This window comes from Vigna angularis, chromosome 1, assembly GCF_016808095.1.
Source record: "Vigna angularis cultivar LongXiaoDou No.4 chromosome 1, ASM1680809v1, whole genome shotgun sequence".
Lineage (NCBI taxonomy): Eukaryota > Viridiplantae > Streptophyta > Magnoliopsida > Fabales > Fabaceae > Vigna > Vigna angularis.
Genome location: NC_068970.1, coordinates 36,406,391 through 36,425,414, shown reverse-complemented (window position 1 = coordinate 36,425,414; position 19,024 = coordinate 36,406,391). Strand labels below are relative to the sequence as shown.

Below are 19,024 nucleotides of genomic sequence, written 5' to 3'. Positions count from 1 at the left end.
ATAGTAGATATTCTAGGGATTCATCGATACATGAATCACTTAGTTCTATTGTGTAACACTTTTCATAAATCAACAAGGAGTAGAGGTAAACGATGGGAACAAAATCCTTCATCGTGGCCAACATCATAGTTCATAACAAATTACAAACAATGTGAGTGATAACAATTCTTCCACTTTCTTGAGAAATCATATAGAATGTCAAGGCGAGAAAGAAAAATGACACGTGTTATCCTTTGTCCCAAGAAATCATCGAAGCGAGATCTAAATTAGAAGGGTTCTGTTTCAATCGTTATAGGCGCAAAAGGAAGTTTGGGGTTGCTAAGGTTTTGTGAGAAAGTGGAGAATGGAGATTTTCTTTTCTTGGGAGGTGATGGAAGCTTGAGAGTTTTGGATTTGGAATTTTTCTTAGCAGCGGACGTGAGATCGTTGAAGGCGGATGATGGCTTGGACATGGCATGGAAAAGGATAGAGGAGAGAGATAGAGGAAAAGAGACAATAGAAGAAACCCTAACAGTTCGAGAGAAATAGAAGAAAATAGGAGAAAAGGATAAAAATGTAATGTGAGCATGAATAATTAGAACCTTTGTTTAGAAATAAAATAAAGAAACAAATTATTCTCTATACGGATTATAATTAGAATCGGTATAAATTTTTTTCTTATTAATTACAAAAATATATTTACATCCACTTTCTAAACTAGTTATAATTAGAATTGATATAGAATTTTTTTTTTTTTATTACAAAATGTCACCACGTCCTTCTTTATAGTGATTATAAATAAAATCAGAAAGTTTTTTTCTTTATTACAAAAATTTCATTATCTCCACTTTCTATACCAGTTATATCTACAACCATATAAAAAATATTATATATTTATAATTACGTCACCACACTACTTTTTATATATCTTTCTATTAGTGCTATCAAAATGGGTTCTAGCCCGCGAACTAACTCGGCTCACTACGGGTTTGAGCCGGATTGGGTTTGAAAAGAATGTAATTTTTTGGTTTAATGTCTCAATAGGTCCCTGTTTTCGTCCAGAATTTCAAATAGGACCCTTTTTTTTTACGTTTCAATTGAGTCCATATTTTTGTAAAATTGAATTAAATATGACCTTTCCGTTAAATTGATGACACGGCGTTAAATGTTGTATCACCTGCTATGCTGACGTGTTGTTTTTAACACACGTGTCATTACATGGATAAATTCTACTATTTTAAATTTTGAATTAAAAAATTAAATTAAAATAGGAGAAATTCAATTAGGGCAAAGTTGGCAATTCAATTACAGAACCCCATTCTCTCTGCAAATGTATTCTGGCGACATCTCCTCCTTGGACCCCATGTTTTCCAGCACCAGTCTACAGCCACTCCCCTCTCAACCCTTCCCTTTTTCGCGGACCGACGACCCAACCCTAATTCTGCAAACCGTAGAGCCTCCAAAAATCCTTGTCCCTAAAACCGAACCCTCTCAACCTTTCAAATTCTTTCCCCAATACCATCCCAACCCCTTTCTCCGCCTCCCGCAACTCCGCTCCCCAGAGCAGCCCTAGCAGAAACGACAGCGTTTGGAGTCCCTAGTGGAAACGACAGCGTTTACAGTCGATGCCCTCCCATTCATCTTCTTCCTCGCCTTCCTTCCGCCAAAACTCAGCAGTATTCGTGGATTTTGAGAAACTGAATTGCTCCCAGCTACTGCAGGTCCTGGTTAACTCACCCATGGCACAGACCATGCTATATTCTCAAGGTTTTTGTGTCTTCTCTTTCGAACAATTTTCTCTCCTCAAAAGAATTATTAGATAGGAGGCACCACCACCGTAACCACGTTTCCCCCAAATCTATTTTCAACTAAGCTTAGATTCTGCCTTCATTTCTGCACGTTTCCCCCGAATCTATTGCCAACTTTGCCCTAATTGAAGTTTTTAACTCAATTTTTTAATTTAAAATTTAAAATAATATAATTCATCCACGTTTCTAATGACACGTGTGTTAAAAACAACACGTCAGCATACCAGGTGATACAACACTTAACGCCGTTTCATCAATTTAACGGAAAGGTCCTAATTAATTCAATTTTACAAAAATAAGGACCCAATTGAAACGCCAAAAAAGAAAGGGTCCTATTTGAGATTCTAGACGAAAACAGGGACCTATTGAGACATTAAACCTAATTGTTTTTATGCGGATTAGTTTTTAATCCGGCTCACTTAGAACCCGGCTTAATGGGTTGAACCCGCAGTGAGCCGGGTTGGCTCACCAACCCACCTAATTTAATTTAATTATTTATTATTTTGTGTTTCAATATTATTAGTTAGCATTTTTTTTATTATATCGTAGATAGTGCAAAGAAGAAGATGTTTCAAGAGAGAAAAATATTATAGATTTATTTATTTAAGACTCTAATATTATAAATGGACAAGTGATAAAAAAATTATCAATATTAGAAACTTATTTATTCGTCTTTTGTACATGTTTTTGGGTTACGCTTGGATTGTATGATAATTTTTATTTAATTTTGACGTTTATTTAGATTTGAATTAAAAAAAACTTGTAATTTTTTATTTTTAAAAAAAAAACTTATAATTAAATGAGCTAGTGAATCAACCCGTTTAACCCACCAACCCGTGGTGAGTCGAGCCGGGTTCAAATTTTTTCAACTCGCTAATAAGTGAGCCGGTTGGATTGTCTCAATAAGTGACTAACCCGTGGTGGGTCGGGCCGAGTCGAGTCAGGTTACCCATTTTGACAGCTCTACCAGTTATATCTACAACCATATAAAAAATATTATATATTTATAATTACGCCACCACACCACTTTTTATTAAATACAAAAATATCTTTGCATCCACTTTCTAAACTAGTTATAATTAGAATTGACATAGAAAATTTCTTTATTTATTACAAAATGTCACCACGTCCTTCTTTATAATGATTATAAATAAAATCAATATAGAAAGTTTTTTTCTTTATTACAAAAATTTCATTATCTCCACTTTCTATACCGGTTATATTTATAACCATATAAAAAATATTATATATTTGTAATTATGCCACTACACCACTTTTTATATATGATGGAGTATAATCAATATGAATAGTTGTTATAAAAATTGTTTTTTTTTCACTAATGAATAAATGTTACAAATGTTAATAATTTGAATAAACTCATATAACAGAAAATTTTCATAAGTGTAAATAATATAAGGTTTAATTGATTCGGAGGTCCCTATTTGTGCAGTTTTGCGTCAATTAGGTCCCTGTATTTTGAAATAACTCAATTTGGTCCCTATTCATGAAAAATTGATGCAATACAGTCTCTACCGTTAAATTTTGTGGACGACATCAAAATTGTTGCCTGGTGGCTAGTTGAGGTGTCATGTCATTTGAAAAGTACGTGGCACGTGTCATCCCCTTCCCCACCCAAAATTAGGGTTTGCCAGATTAGGGAAAAAGAACTTGCGTCGTCAGGAAGTCTCTACGCGAGAGAAGGAATTCCGCTGATGGAGATAAGGTAGTCACTCACGGTGTTTGGCTGGTTGTAGGTTTGGTTGCGCGATTGGGGTTTCTTCTTCATGGCGGCGCGATTCCTAGAGGGTGGTTGTTGGGTCTCTCTGTTTTTTAGTTGTCTTCTTAGGTTTTCCTCTCTTTGCAGGTGTGAGGCAGAAGCTCGTGGTGGTGGCCTCTTGCGGATGGCGATTCAGAGTTCGAAGGGTTTCTTCGAATTAGGTCTCTGTGTGTGTGATGGTTGTTGGTCCTCTGGTTTTTCTGAGTGTAGGTGGTGAGGATGGCGGCACGAAGCGTCAATGGAAGATGACCATGGTTGCGCGTGAATGTAGAAGCGGCGCTGCTTATGATGGTGGTCCGATGCGAGCTTGGAGGATGACGAGGTGTTGATGGCGACCTCGCGATGATGATCTACGTGAGTGAGGCTCGAAGCTTGCGTGATTTTGGGTCGTGGTGGCGGAGTGATGTGGCGGCGCTGTGGTGGTTTGCCGGAGAAGATGAAGGTGCGAGATGGTGGTTCTGCGACGACAGCTTGGGCGTTGATGATGCGTTGGAGAGGACGGCTGCCGGCGAGGATGGCGGTGACGGCGCTTTGGGCTGCCATGGTTGCCGGATGAAGAAGCTTACGTGTGCCACGTGCTTTTCAAATGCCACCTCACCTAGCCACCTGACAACAATTTTGACGTCGTCCACATAATTTAACAGCAGGGACTGTATTGCTTCAATTTTTCATGAATAGGGACCAAATTGACTTATTTCAAAATACATAGACCTAATTGACGTAAAATTGCACAAATAGGGACCTCCAAATATATTAAACCATGATATAATTATAATATTAGTGTTAAAAAGAATATATCCGAATATATATAATTATAATATTATTATAATTAAATCTTACAATAATTAAAACAACTAAATTTAATCAAATTGAATATATTTCCTAAATCAAAACTAATATTTAAAAAAAAAATTAAATTGTGAATCTCTCAAGAAGATTTTTACACTTTTTTATGTTGGAATAATTATCCGATATATATTAACAAAGATAATGAAAAATGACTTAATGCCTTTGATTATTGTTATTTTGACTATAGATAATGTTAGGAATATTTACAACAATTTTTACTTATAATTATAAAATATCCTTTAATCTAAAATTTGAGAGAACAAACCAATTTATGAATTGTCTATCTTATCATTAAAAAATAATATCAAAATATTTAAAGAGATAAATTAATTTTTTATTGATATAAATCAATTTATGAATTATAATAACTCAATTTTTTTTGGGTGTCACTAAAACATAAAAAAAAAACATTCACAATAAAAATAATTTCTCAAATAAATTGAATTCAATTATGTTTTCCAATACATAAATCTGTAAAACTTTCTTAAAGGAAATAACCACATAGACTTCATAAAATTCCTACTGAAAGTTTGTCCCATCTCTCCCACGTCTACCCAGCATCGAGCATATCTACAACTGCTCTCGTATAACACAAACATTATACGATTATCGTCACACACACATAATGCACACACAAACAAGTGTGAGTGAGCTAACCGAATAAACATTAATTCACCAATACATCCTTTACATCTCATCCATTTAGTCCCTACCACAATTCTATCACCTCAACCACCATCAACACACAATAAGGCTATAACAAGAAATGCAATGACAATTCATACATTCCCCTAAAAGGAATCATGACCAACCCATTAGCTCTACACAACCTATCCATTAACGACAACCCGTGGAAATACTAATCATTTTTATAAATGTATATTTTCTTTCCAACTTCACTGTATCATTCCTGTTTACCAAAATAGAACAATTCGAGTGGTCCTCCATTACAGCTTCATACATATCCCCCTACTCCTCAAGCTGCTCCCATCAGCTCTAAACTCAAAATGAGTCGGAACCCTACGAGCGAGACATTCATCCCTTTCTACCTCCTCATAAGAGGAAAGGCGGCACTCGAATCCTAGTCCCTACCGCCCACCATGGACGAAAAGACACATCTCTTCCACCGCCTTTTAAAGACGGAGATATCCACCTTTTTACCCCCTCGTAAGAGGAAAGGCGACACTTGAATCCTAGTCCCTTTTACCGCCTACCATGGACGAAGAGACATGTCTCTTCTACTACCTTTTAAAAAAGAAGAGATCCACCTTTCTACCTGCTCACAAGAGAAAAGGTGATTACCTTTCTACCCTCTCAAAAGAGGAAAGGTTCAAACTATTGATTAACTAAGTATAGTCGGAAGACATACTAAAACATAACCATTACCACACCACATCATTGGTTCAACACCCTGACTCCTCACTAAGCTAAAGTGACCAGAAACAACCACCACCATACTTCTTGTAACCCATCCTTTTTTTCACTACATCACACAAGCAAAAGATAGACCCTAGCTTTAAGGGTATCACTACCAACCATACTAAATCACTTCCTACTCTTGAATCACTCAAGAGTAGCACTTAGGGTATCACACTTACTCACATTTGACTTATAATATATTGGACTATTTCCTATCCAATATGTACTCACTTTAAGTGAGTACACCCATTGATACCCAAAGTACAAATACACCATTATCAAATGTGCATATTATAATTATTCAATATATACACCATTGCACACATCTAACCATTGCATTACAACCAATAAAATGCACGAATACCAAAACTTACATTCCAACAATCACATCAACTCAATATATATATATATATATATATATATATATATATATATATATACACACACACATTTCAATAACTCAACGGATGTGCAATCTGATTCGGAACCTAACAAACACACATGCAATCATATCGTTACTGGAATAACAACAACGATAACCCAGTCTTATCATATATATATTTCAACAAATCCATTACAAATTCCATAACAATGTTAATAACCTAGACATAATTGTATCAGAATATGCATTCATTATATCAGTTATGCATTATAACACACAAGACCATAATGTGTAGTACAATACCAACCCTTAATGTACCCTGATCAAGAATAATAATCCTACCAACCTTGGTAGTTTCACATAACACCATCAATCATACATTCATTCAATCAATTATATCCCACTTAACATCTCATCAACTTACAACTTCAAATATTCAACGAAGGCATTGCAAGTCCCCTAAAAATCAACCAATTCTGCACATTTCGACAAATAACAGATAAACACTCATTCCTTTATACAATCCCACATTACAATTCAAACATGTTAGCTCCCCATACTTGGTTCACTAAATCATTATACAAATATAAGTTTCAATAGTTTTTTGGTTTAATAATTCTGATAGTCCTTATTTATGTTGGATTTTCTCAAATATGTCTCTTTCTTATTTTTTTTTATCTCAATTGGGTTCCTAAATGTGAAAAAATAATGCAATTGAGTCTCTACAATTAAATTGGGTTAACGTAGTTAAAATTAAGCTGAGTTGTCACTATGAGGTGGATGCATTAATTGACGCGGCAAATGCAGGGTGGTACGTGGAATATATTAGATTAATAGATTCAAAAATTTGTTTCTGAAAATTGAATTTAGGAATCATAGGAATCACGAAATTAGGGTTATTGAAAACCAAATTGGGGCACGTCTAATATGAGAAGAGCATTACAAGTGAGGCCTATGTTTCTTCTTCTCCCACCTGCTCAATTCAACAAATTGGGATTTTCCAAACATAAAAATGAAGAGAAACAAATTGTACTGATTTTTCATATTTAGATACCCAAATTGAGAAAAAAAATAAAAAAAACTTATTTAAAAAAAACTTATCATAAATAAGAACTATCAGAATTATTAAACCTAATTTTTTTTTTCTAAGTTCCGTTGGTCCTTTAATTTTTTACTCCTAGTGCTCATTTGGTTAAAAAGAGTCATTATAATTATTTTTATTAAATTGATCTTAATATCGTGTAAATACTAATTTAACAAAAATATCATATTAATTATTTTTAACAAAAATAAAATTACATTAAACAAATTGAAAAATTAGATTAAACAATTTCGAAAAAATTAAAAGAAAAGAGACTAATAACCTAAATTTATATATATATATATATATATATAGTTATAGATTATACCTAGAAAAAATAAAAGTATACATCTTGCACTAGAGAGGTAGAAAAAAAAAGTTAATTCGGTGCCTCGTTGACCGTGCGCAATAGATTGTGTCCAAAACAAATGTTCTTTTCAAAGACTACTTTGGCTGTTTGCCAACTTTCCCGCATTTTCTTTCTTACTTTTTTCACTCTTTTCCAAACCCCTTTTCTCTCACCTTCTTCTTCCCTCTTCACTTTCTCGCTTCAATTTCTCCACTTTCTCACTTCCAAGTTGAAGCTGTAGAAAACAAAACAACTTTCATTGCAAAATATGGGTGCTTCGGACAACAACAACCACTTTCTTCAAGTTGTCTTCAATAACTTCGACGTTCTTGCTCTGTAAATCTCCTCTCTTCTTTTCCAAATCATATACTTTTTTTTTCACTCTTGCTCAATTTATGGCAATCATTTTGGTGTGTCTGTTACTAAATGCATTCTATCATTGACATTTTCTCCAGACCCTTGGTTACGCTTGCTTACCCTTTGTAAGTATGCTGCTCCTTTTGTTGTATTTATCTCATTTGGGAAATGAATGTATGTCTGAATTTTCAACTTTTATGCCTACCCTTTTGCCTCTATGGTCAGATATGCTTCAATTAAGGCGATCGAGACCAAGTCTGCTGCAGATGATCAGCAATGGCTCACATATTGGATTCTGTATTCCATTCTAACACTCTTTGAGCTCACATTTGCAAAAGTTCTTGAAGTGTGAGTCCCTCTTCTAATGGTCATGTTTGAGATATTATAACTTCATTTTCTATGCCATATAACTTATAAATGATCCGTTATTGAATGTTCTCTCTCTATTCCTTTAGAAGGACAAGGGGAAAACATTGTCATATCATAATCGCTTCACAATTTAACCATAGTTGTAATTTTTGGAGCATATCAAGAGTTTCACGTCTCACATTCTCTTGGTTTTGCTTACCTTCTAGTTTTTATTTGTCAAAATAATTTGAAGAATTTCAAATAAGGATAAGTGTAGGTTCACACGCATGAAATTGGGCCAAGTGACCTGATATAGTGAAAATTGTCCCATTTGTTCGTTGCTTGGTCAAGTGGATTTTGTTGTTGTAAAATGCTGCACTTGTGTGAAACCTAAAATGCCTTGAACTTTGTCTCTTATTGTGCTTATGTTTGGGTAAAGATTGTGAGTGAGGATACAATAATAGTCTTTGCAATGTTTTCAGTTTTTTGTTTTCTTTGCTTTACATCTGTTTAAGTGTTATTTCTCCAATATAATATTTTGGTACTAATTTCAGGCTTCCCATTTGGCCCTTTGCCAAGTTGATATTCAGTTGTTGGTTGGTTCTGCCTCACTTCAATGGGGCTGCAGTTGTTTACAGGAATTACATCAGACCATTCTATATGAATCCACAAATCCCAATTCCACAAGGCTCACAAATGTGGTATTTTCCCCAAAAGAAATCCTTATTCAGTGAGTCAGATGATGTTTTAAGTGCTGCTGAGAGATACATGGAAGAGCATGGTACAGAAGCCTTTGAAAGACTTATAAACAAGGTACACATATCACTAATGCTTTTAGTCCAGAATAACTGGCCCTGCTTCAAAGTTAAGATATTTCAAAATTTGCGAAAATGTGGTTTTTGGGACTATTCAGCTTTGCTTATATATTATTAGGCAATTACATGTTACACAGAATTGGCATATTACCCCGTGTCTAATTCTAAATATGCAACATTTGTTTATGAACTAAAATCAGAGTTGTGGACAATAACAGGCTAGCCTGGGAGATAACTGTCTTGCATAAGTCCTGTTTATAAGTAAGTCGAAGGTAACTTAACATTAGCAGAAGCATGATTGTTAAGTTACAAAACTTAATTTTGGAGTAGTTTTCAATTTTCTCATTGAGTTCTCAAAAGAAAGTTTGGTTTTGTTTTTATAGTAACTTGGTTCAGATTAAATGTAAGTATGCCAATGTACCTTTGAAAGTGATCAAACATGTTATGATAATGAGTTTATTCTCCAGAATTTCGAACACTCCAGACATATTTGCACTTTAGTGGGGGGAGATTTGGCTGCTTGGTATTTATTTTAGAAATTTGCTACATAATTCTATCTTAGTTTTCAACATTCAATGAATCATTTGAGCTAGACAAGCTGGAATTATAAGCTGAAATTTCATTTACAAGTTGAGGTACAATTGTTTTAGACTTCTTGTGATTCCCTTGTAGTAAATTTAAACTTGTGATTTTTACGCACCGGGTTTCACTTCATTTGGGTTTGGACTAATATTTGAAACTATGAAGAACATAATTGGTTTTGATGTGCAGAATGACAGACAGGCTAGGGCAAGGAGGAATGGAAATTACATGATCTTTGATGACGACTATAGATATTGAACTTTATTTTTGTTTTCTTAAACTTTGTTAAGGCATCATTGCTAATATTTCATTTTATCATATTTTGTGATGTTTGATGATGACCATATATATTGAACTATGTTAATGGCTCACTTGTTCTCCAACACCCTTCCCTACTTTTAAAGTTTTTAATTATTAATTTAGTTATATTTTGATAAATTAAGAGATAAAATATTTTTAAGGTTTTTTTTATCCCAATGCATTTCTATTTTCTATAACTTACTAAAATAAAATGTAAATTATGATTATGAAATTATACTCATGTGTGTGTATATATATATATATATATAACATTATTTATTATTAATGTAATTAGAATATTGTATGGAAAATATTATGTTATAGCTTCCGAATGTTAAATTTTCAGTTGTGGAATTAATTTTTCTCTGTAATTCACTCAATTGTCTAGCTAATTTTCACTCACATCTCACTTTTAGTACAAAAATATATGCTAAGATTACCTCTAACTCGTATGAAAGAACATGCTCATTTTGTGGGAAGGAAAAAACAAATACTAGAGAGAAGGGTGGTGTGCCATAATGAATGGAGAACAACAGCATGATATTAAACCAGAGAAATTATAATGCATTCCATTAAATTTTAAGGGCTTTAGAATAATTAAATTTGTATTTTACAATAAGTTGTTTAAGTTAGTGTCATGCCATCATCTCGCCAACTAGTGATGAAGTTAATGCGCATTTTAATTAGGTACTTAATTAATAAAATATGTTTTTATTTAATTTAAAAGTATAATTATGTCATTTTAAATCTTGATTGTTGTTTTATAAATATTTTAAGATAAGGTTTGATTGTTTCACATACAAAATCTGAGTTAAAAAATATAAAAATAAAAATATACCACTAATAAATTATAAATAAATTTTTAAAACGGTAATATGATTTTAAGTTGAAATAAATATAATATTTAAGCAAAAAATATTTAATTAATTAGAAGATGAATTATAATGAGATAACTTTTAAGAAAGCAAAAAGGTTGACGTGGTTGTAATACTTAATACTATTGGTAAAAGAATAACTCTTAAAATAGTTAAATTTGTAGTACAGAAATAATGATTTTACAAAAAATAAATAAATAAACATAATGATTTTTCAACGTCTTTCTTTCTGTGGCAAGACTTGTGAGTCCTTCACACAGTTTTAATCTTTTAAACAATTCAAAGTAGGATAATATTTTCAGTTTTATTTTCATTTACTTTTAAATTATTTATAACTAATACTTTTATTTGAAATATATAAAAGTAATATAGTTATTGAGACAATGGGATTATTTTTGTAAAAAAAATTCAATATTTTTCTTTCATATGAAAAATTTTAAAATGATATTTTGAGAAAAGAGAAATAGTTATCTAAATATCCTTGATGTGATTAACATTTGCATATTTACTACGTAAAATAATACTTTTTTATAGTATCTTTTTATAAGTTGAAATCTATCCAATATAAAAAGTGATATGATAACATAATTGTAAATATTGTAAGATTTTCTATATTGGTTGTGGATCCAACCGGTATAGAAAATGATACGGTGGCAAACCTCTAATAAATTACAAAGTTTTTCTATACCGCACTAGTGCAGAAAGGGCTTTAGACGTTCGTTCTTTTGGCTTTTTGACGTCTGACCTTCCTCCGACGTCTTTGTGGGTGACGTTACTCAAACGTCGAGGGGTCCACATCGGACGTGTGTATAGACGTCCGATGTGTCACACCCGACGCCTATCCAGACGTCCGGTGTACACCCTCGGACGTCCATATAGACGTCCCACGTGCCCATCTGACGTCCCCAGAGACGTCCGTCTCCTCCTCCCCCGACGTCTATACAGACGTCCACGGTGTATCACCCGACGACCACATGCCTGAATTGTTTTGTGCTAGGGGTGGGGGTTGGACGTCGGTGTGTGCACTGCTAGACGTCCGACAGTGCACTAACCGACGTCTACTGGGCGTATTTTTTTAAAAAATTAATTTATTTTTGCAATAAAACCACACTTGAAAAGCAGAAAATTGTCCCAGAACAATTTTGCAATAATATATATATGCGTTTCATATAAACAAAGTTCTACTTAATGTAAAATATAATCCACTACCAAAACTATCAAGATAAAACTTAAACTAAAACTAAGCAATGTTCAACAACAAATAAAATTATTCCTAACTCCATCTTTGCAGAAGATAAGCGGTCCACTCCTGCCTTATCTGTTTAATTGTGTCCTCTGGAATAGGCGATGTACTCTTGAAGCGCTGCAAAATTCAAGAAAGATTCATTATGGTTTCATATATGTTTGAAGATGAATTTGATTTGTAATGTATTCAAGGTATACATCATTACCTCATTCCAGTCATCTGTAATGACAACTCGAATGATGGTCTTAATCCAACACATCACATAGAAGCCACATTCCCATGAATCTAGTTGCTGGTTATACTAAAATAACAAACTAAATAGTTAAAAATTTAGCTCATTCAATAACATAGAAAATGAATTAGAACTATAAATGACTTAAAACCTTTGGATACAAAATTTGAACCAGTTGACCACGTGATTTACCAATAACTCTGTACAGATTGAAAACACAAAGTATAATTAATATGACTATATTTATCATAAAAGTTGAAGGTGAACATCAAATTCAAAGTCATTTTTGGAGAAACACTTACCCTTGAAGAATTATTCTCAAGTCATTTTTCATCTTCCTATGCAACGAACAAAACCATATAATTTTACATGCTTTGGGAATGATGACCATCAGTTGCCAGTGCATGCTATCATAAAGGATAAATAGTTATTTAACTAATTAAGGAAACTATAATAATGAACTGGCCACATATAACAACACCTACCCATCAATGTATGGCACAAGGTATACGTCTCTTTTTGACTCATCCATCCATGTTTGCAAATAATGTTGTCTGTTTTGAAGTGTGTTACCAGACGGTTGAATGGTTTGAGGTTCAACAAATCCGTACATGGAAGACCGACCTTGGTCTACAACGATTGTGTCCATGTACCTAAAACAACAAAGTTAAGTTGTTAGAAACTATAAGAATCTAAATAAAAGTAATAGGAAAGACCAAATTGACTATCTTACATGCACCACAGCTGAATGATGGAAATATTCAACATCATGTCTCCCCCAATCACCTCCAATGCATCAGAGAATGTGATATAAACTGGCACATGTTGGGGAACACCAAATACTCTCAAATCCAAGTATAGTTCTAATGGTGCTTTCTTCAACCTAGGTAATTTTGTCATTAGCTTTGATAGAGGATCATCCTCCGCTTCAGCCATGTCATCATCTTCATGTATGACTGTATCATGAATTGGCTGCTTTTGAGGACGTGTGAACTGAAGATAAGAATTTACGTCAAAGAGTTATCAACAAATATTTGAAGAATAAACATAGAAAAACTAAGGAAAAAGACATTATACCTGTGGAGTAGCGATGTGTGACATGATCAATGCTCTAGGCCAGGCAATAAATGATCCTATGGCCTCCCCCACAAAGTTAATTTCTGGAGTGGGTACAGGCACCTGAGCCTGGTGATCCTGAACCTCGTCAATCGTCACACGCACGTGCTGGGGTAATATGGCAACACCATGAATAGTCTGCCCTTCCTCAAGCACTCGTCCGACAGCCACAATGCGTGGGGGATCCCCATCAACCAACAGCTCATACTGACCGCTATACTGAGTGGGTTCTACAGCAGAGCATGATCCTCTAGTGCTGACACGAGGTGGTGTGGGAGTTTCAGCGGCCCCCATGTTGCCTTGCGTCATGGATTGCATCTTTTCTTCAAGCGCTCTTTGTATTTCTTTTTGTTCTTATAGCTGCTCCATGAATCGTTGCTCCATTGATCTCATGCTTTGGTTGAGTCTTTCCTCCTACTGAAGATCCATCTGCCTCAGTGTCTCCTGACTCATTGATGGGGGGTTTTCTGTGTAGGGCTAAAGTAGTCACGAAGACCAATCGCCCCAGGAACTCCACGTACACGTCCTAGGTGCTCGGGCCTTCCAATGGCCGTTGTTAGAATGTCGCCCCTACCTTGGCCAGCAAATGTGCCCTGAGTCTGCTGCTCAACCAACTCATCCTGCACATAAAAAAATAATCGTTACTTAGAAGACATGTTGTGATAGATACACAATCAAACAACTGCTTATAATTTGAACTTACAATTCTCTGTGAGATCAAGGCAGCTGAGGAAGATGTCATGTTCCCATCAAATTTAGTCAGAGCAGCCTTCCACAGCTCGTACCTAGCAGGTGCAGGTGCTAGGTCCGGCGACTCAAGTCCCAAGGCATCCGCTCTAGACTTTCTAAGTTTCTTTTCCAGTTTTGCATAACCACCTCGTGTAACAAGTGTGGTGCATCGTTTAGCCTTTGTCTTTCTTGGGCGGCTAACCTTTTACCCTGTGAAACCATGTATATAAATAATGCCATCTGTGTTCGGCCCACGAGATAACCTCAATAAAGTTTCAGAAACATGTGGAGTCGCATAAATCTTTTTCTTAAACCATTGTAAGAAGGTTTTCACATGTTCATTAAGATGCCATTTTTCACTCATTTTTGGGTTTGCTGCCTTTATTTCATTAACGTGGTCAGAAATGTAAGGAATCACATCAACAATGTTGTTTAAGACGTACAAATGAGCTTGGTCAATTTCTTTTCTATTAACACTTTGAATTCTCACACCTCGAACACCCTTACCTTCACATTTTCCTTCATGTCTGCTATTGGGAAGACCCACGAGTTCACAAGATGGCATATAACTTGAACAAAATTCAATGGCTTCTTCTGTAACGTATCGCTCTATGATTGAAGCTTCTGGTCTATACTGATTCTTGACATATCCCTTTAAGATCTTCATGTATCTTTCAACTGGGTACATCCACCTTAAGAAGATCGGCCCACACATTCGAATTTCTCTGACTAGATGAACAATCAAGTGTACCATGATGTCAAAAAAGGAAGGAGGTAATATGCCTCGAATAACAACAGGTAACAATTGTTGCATTAATACATGACAATCGTGAGACTTTAAACCAACTAGCTTTAAGTCTTGCATAGACACAAGGTTACTAATATTTGAAGAATAACCTTGTGGAACCTTCACACTTCTTAAACAGTTACAAAAACTTTGTTTTTCTTTTTTAGAAAGTGTGTGACAGGCTGGGGGCAGATAGGTGTGTCTTCCTATTATCTATGGATGTAACTCAGATCGGATTCCCATGTCAGCCAAATCTTGTCGTGCTTTTATTTCGTCTTTGCTCTTCCCTTTGACGTTTAATAAAGTTCTGATGACACTGTCAGAAACATTTTTTTCAACGTGCATCACATCAATACAATGTCTAACATCAAGTTCAAACCAATATGGAAGCTTAAAAAATATTGACTGTTTCTTCCAAATGTGTTTTGCAGAGGTACTTTTACGATGTTTTCCAAACACAATGTCAATGTTTTTGACTTCGTTGTACACCTCTTCACCATTCCGGGGTCTGCACACAACCTCATCCTCAACACTTCCATTAAATGCTTTTTTCAATCTACGATAAGGATGATTACGAGGAAGGAATTTTCGATGTCTTGTATATACCGTCTTCTGACCATGCTTCAACTGAAGGTAACTAGTGTTTTCTTCACATATGGGACATGCAAAATGAACTTTAACACTATAACCGCTCAAGTTTCCATACGCTAGGAAATCATTTATAGTGCAAAACAACATTGCACGCAAACGAAACTGTTCCTAAACATGTGAATCAAACACGTCGACCCCTTCTTCCCACAACAATTTCAAATCATCAATTAAAGGTTTTAAGTAAACATCAATGTCATTTCCAGGTTGTCTAGGACCCGATATCATCATGGACAACATCACATATTTTCTCTTCATGCACAACAAAGGAGAAAGATTGTACATCATCAACATAACTGGCCACGAACTATGTTTGCTACTTAAGTTTCCATAAGGATTTATACCATCAATTGCAAGTGCAAGCCTTAAGTTTCTTGGATCTGCACCAAATTCTGGGAATTTGTCATCAATCTTTTTCCATTGGGGTGAATCAGCAGGGTGTCGAAGAAGATTATCGCACTTTCTTTCGTCAGAGTGCCATTTAAGGTTCTTTGCATCTTCTTTTACAGAGAACATACGTTTGAACCTAGGTATTATAGGCAAATACCACATCACCTTAGCAGGTGCACCATCATTACCTTCATTAGCAGTGATTCTGTCAGATTTCTTTTTAAAACGGGATAAACCACATGTTGGACAATACTTTAGCGAAGCAAACTCCTTTGTGCACAAAACACAATCATTAGGACAAGCATGTATCTTTTGATATTCAAGACCCATTGGACATAAAAAAAATTTGGCCTCGTAATTACGAATAGGTAGAGTATTATTTTCTGGAAGCATCTCCTTGAACAACTCCAACAACTCGGTGAAACTTTTATCGGTCCATCCATTCCTTGCTTTTAAACTAAACAACTTTAAAGTTGCAGACAGACATGTAAAGTTCGAGCATCCTGGGAACAACGGTTGCTCTGAATCATTAATAAGAGAATCATACAAATTAGTTCTTCCAAAATTATCTTCATCGACATCACGTATCATGTCCTCTAAATGGTCACTCATCCATTCTTCCACATAATCTGTTCCGCGTGACGTGGTAGGCTGGTCCAGTACTTCTCCATGCCAAGTCTAAACGGTATAAGTCCTCATTATGTCGTACATGAATAGATGGTCACGCACATTGCCTAAGTCTTGCCGTATTTGATTAAGACAACGAACACAAGGACAAAAATATGTCTCGTTCACAGACTTAGCATTTTGTTCCACGTATTGCAAGAACTCCGAAACACCCTTATTATATTCTTCACTAATGCGACGTTCATTCATCCAGCTTCGATCCATACTATGTTCGTAAAATCATCAGTATAAGTTTTTTAACTCTCACAAGGTTAGGCTCTACCCATTCAAAAAAATTAATTTTCATAATTTGCTAAGACACATGCAAAGAAGTCTACATGATAAAATTGATAAGATTTCGTCAGCATTTCGCATTGGTCTCCGAAATACACGAAATGAGAGTAGTCAACGATGACCACAATCAAATATGCATCCGGAGAACAACACAAATACTGAACCGAAATTTTATAAATCTTATCCATAAACTCCAATTGACATGTTTTGCAAATTATGAAAATTAATTTTCTCAAACTGTCCAATCGGACAATTCAAAATTTAACACAAACGATTAAAAGATTAATCGTTTGTGTTAAATTTCAAACAGGAACTAAGTGTCACTCAATGATTTGATACTTACATTCTAACATATCACAATTATAATAACACAACTAATACATGCATATTCAAAAGCCAATAACACATGCATACCTTAGAGTCAAAAACATGCATACACAAAAACCAATAACATGAATACAAAAAACCTTTATCAACGAACAAGCTAACCTGAAGAGTAGATTCCAAATGAAAGGGAGGGAAATCGAGGAGGGCACGGCCTAAAACGTAGGCCAAAAACAGTCAAAAAAGCCGCCCAAGACCACACAACAAACTGCACCAAAAACGATTTTTAATCGGTTCAAATCAAAGATATTTCATCACAGAGCAATGTAATCGGATTGAAAGTAAATTTAAACGGTCCAAAAGAGAGAAAACGCACCTGGAAATGCAATGCCACAGAGAGAGTTCGCGGGGTAGACGATGAACAGTGAGCGTAACTGCTCGCGGATTCGCATATTAGTATAAATACTATTAGACGCCCGGTACTATGGGGCCCCGACGTTTATAATCATATAGACGTCGGGGATATCACTAATATGACGTCTTTGGGGATTTAAAATTGATATTCGCTGGGGGTTTTAGACGTCCGTAGGAGGGGCCCGGACGTCTATAATATTATAGACATCCGACCCCCCCCCCCCCCCCCACAACGGACGTCTAAGAGGCTGAACAAATGAACGCTTCAACTTCCCTGTCAGCCCCTTACACCTCCGTTGTGGGGAGGGGGGGGGGGGACGGACGTCTATAATATTATAGACGTCCGGGCCCCTCCCACGGACGACTAAGCCTGGAACAATCACCTTTTCAACTCCCCCCTGTCAGCCCCTTAAACGTCCGTTGTGGAGGGGGCCGGACGTCTATAATATTATAGACGTCCGACCCCCTCCACAACAGACGTTTAAGGGGCTGGAGACAATTAATTCTTCAACCACCCTGTCAGCACCCTAAACGTCCGATATGGGGGGACGGACGTCTATAATATTATAGACGTCCGGCCCCCTCCACAACGGACGTTTAAGGGGCTGAAGACAATTAATTCTTCAACCACCCTGTCAGCACCCTAAACGTCCGATATGGGGGGACGGACGTCTATAATATTATAGACGTCCGGCCCCCTCCACAACGGACGTTTAAGGGGCTGAAGACAATTAATTCTTCAACCACCCTGTCAGCACCCTAAACGTCCGATATGGGGGGACGGACGTCTATAATATTATAGACGTCCGGCCCCCTCCACAACGGACGTTTAAGGGGCTGACATGGGAGTTGAAGAGGTGATTGTTCCAGCCTCTTAGACGTCCGTGGGTGGGGCCCGGACGTCTATAATATTGTAGACGTTCGTCCCCCCCTACAACGGACGTCTAGAGTTTCACTTATTTACGGATATGTCACTGGTCAATTATTTACGTTGGGGCTGTTGCGGACAGACGTCTATGGGGTGACGTTAAAGGCCATTTCTGTGGCAAGACTTGTGAGTCCTTCACATAGTTTTAATCTTTTAAACAATTCAAAGTAGGATAATATTTTCAGTTTTATTTTCATTTACTTTTAAATTAGTTATAACTAATACTTTTATTTGAAATATATAAAAGTAATATAGTTATTGAGACAATGGGATTATTTTTGTAAAAAAATTCAATATTTTTCTTTCATATGAAAAATTTTAAAATGATA

The 19,024-nt window shown here is 35.6% G+C and overlaps 2 protein-coding genes across 3 annotated transcripts; one reads left to right on the top strand and one right to left on the bottom strand.

The window, feature by feature from the left end:
• The first annotated feature begins 7,777 nt into the window (after positions 1–7,777).
• Positions 7,778–10,129, top strand: LOC108337929 (HVA22-like protein c). The gene is made up of 5 exons (XM_017574514.2): positions 7,778–7,980; positions 8,100–8,126; positions 8,227–8,349; positions 8,904–9,162; positions 9,936–10,129. The coding sequence occupies exons 1-5, from the start codon at positions 7,913–7,915 to the stop codon at positions 10,002–10,004; spliced, it is 546 nt and encodes a 181-aa protein (XP_017430003.1). The 5' UTR covers positions 7,778–7,912; the 3' UTR covers positions 10,005–10,129.
• A 1,912-nt stretch (positions 10,130–12,041) lies between these two features.
• LOC128196438 (uncharacterized) lies at positions 12,042–18,006 on the bottom strand. Of its 2 annotated transcripts, XM_052877260.1 has the most exons (10): positions 17,730–18,006; positions 17,519–17,621; positions 14,219–14,454; positions 13,477–14,135; positions 13,133–13,392; positions 12,885–13,052; positions 12,702–12,806; positions 12,551–12,599; positions 12,373–12,468; positions 12,042–12,284 (listed from the first exon to the last, which is right to left on the bottom strand). In XM_052877260.1, exons 4-10 carry the CDS (start codon positions 13,831–13,833, stop codon positions 12,195–12,197), a joined length of 1,125 nt encoding a protein of 374 aa, XP_052733220.1. In that variant the 5' UTR covers positions 13,834–14,135; positions 14,219–14,454; positions 17,519–17,621; positions 17,730–18,006; the 3' UTR covers positions 12,042–12,194. The 2 variants fall into 2 exon arrangements, with proteins under 2 accessions (XP_052733220.1, XP_052733221.1); XM_052877261.1 differs by lacking the exon at positions 14,219–14,454.
• Positions 18,007–19,024: the final 1,018 nt, after the last annotated feature.

Bases quoted from the DNA above. Each gene is read 5' to 3' on its own strand.
- LOC108337929 (XM_017574514.2), top strand. From the start codon at position 7,913: ATGGGTGCTTCGGACAACAACAACCACTTTCTTCAAGTTGTCTTCAAT. The intron at 8,350-8,903 runs GTGAGTCCCTCT...TACTAATTTCAG, and splicing joins TTTGCAAAAGTTCTTGAAGT to GCTTCCCATTTGGCCCTTTG. The intron at 9,163-9,935 runs GTACACATATCA...TTTGATGTGCAG, and splicing joins TTGAAAGACTTATAAACAAG to AATGACAGACAGGCTAGGGC.
- LOC128196438 (XM_052877260.1), bottom strand. From the start codon at position 13,833: ATGCAATCCATGACGCAAGGCAACATGGGGGCCGCTGAAACTCCCACA. The intron at 13,053-13,132 runs GTAAGATAGTCA...TTGTTGTTTTAG, and splicing joins ATCATTCAGCTGTGGTGCAT to GTACATGGACACAATCGTTG. The intron at 12,469-12,550 runs GTTTTAAGTCAT...TTGTTATTTTAG, and splicing joins TTCAAATTTTGTATCCAAAG to TATAACCAGCAACTAGATTC.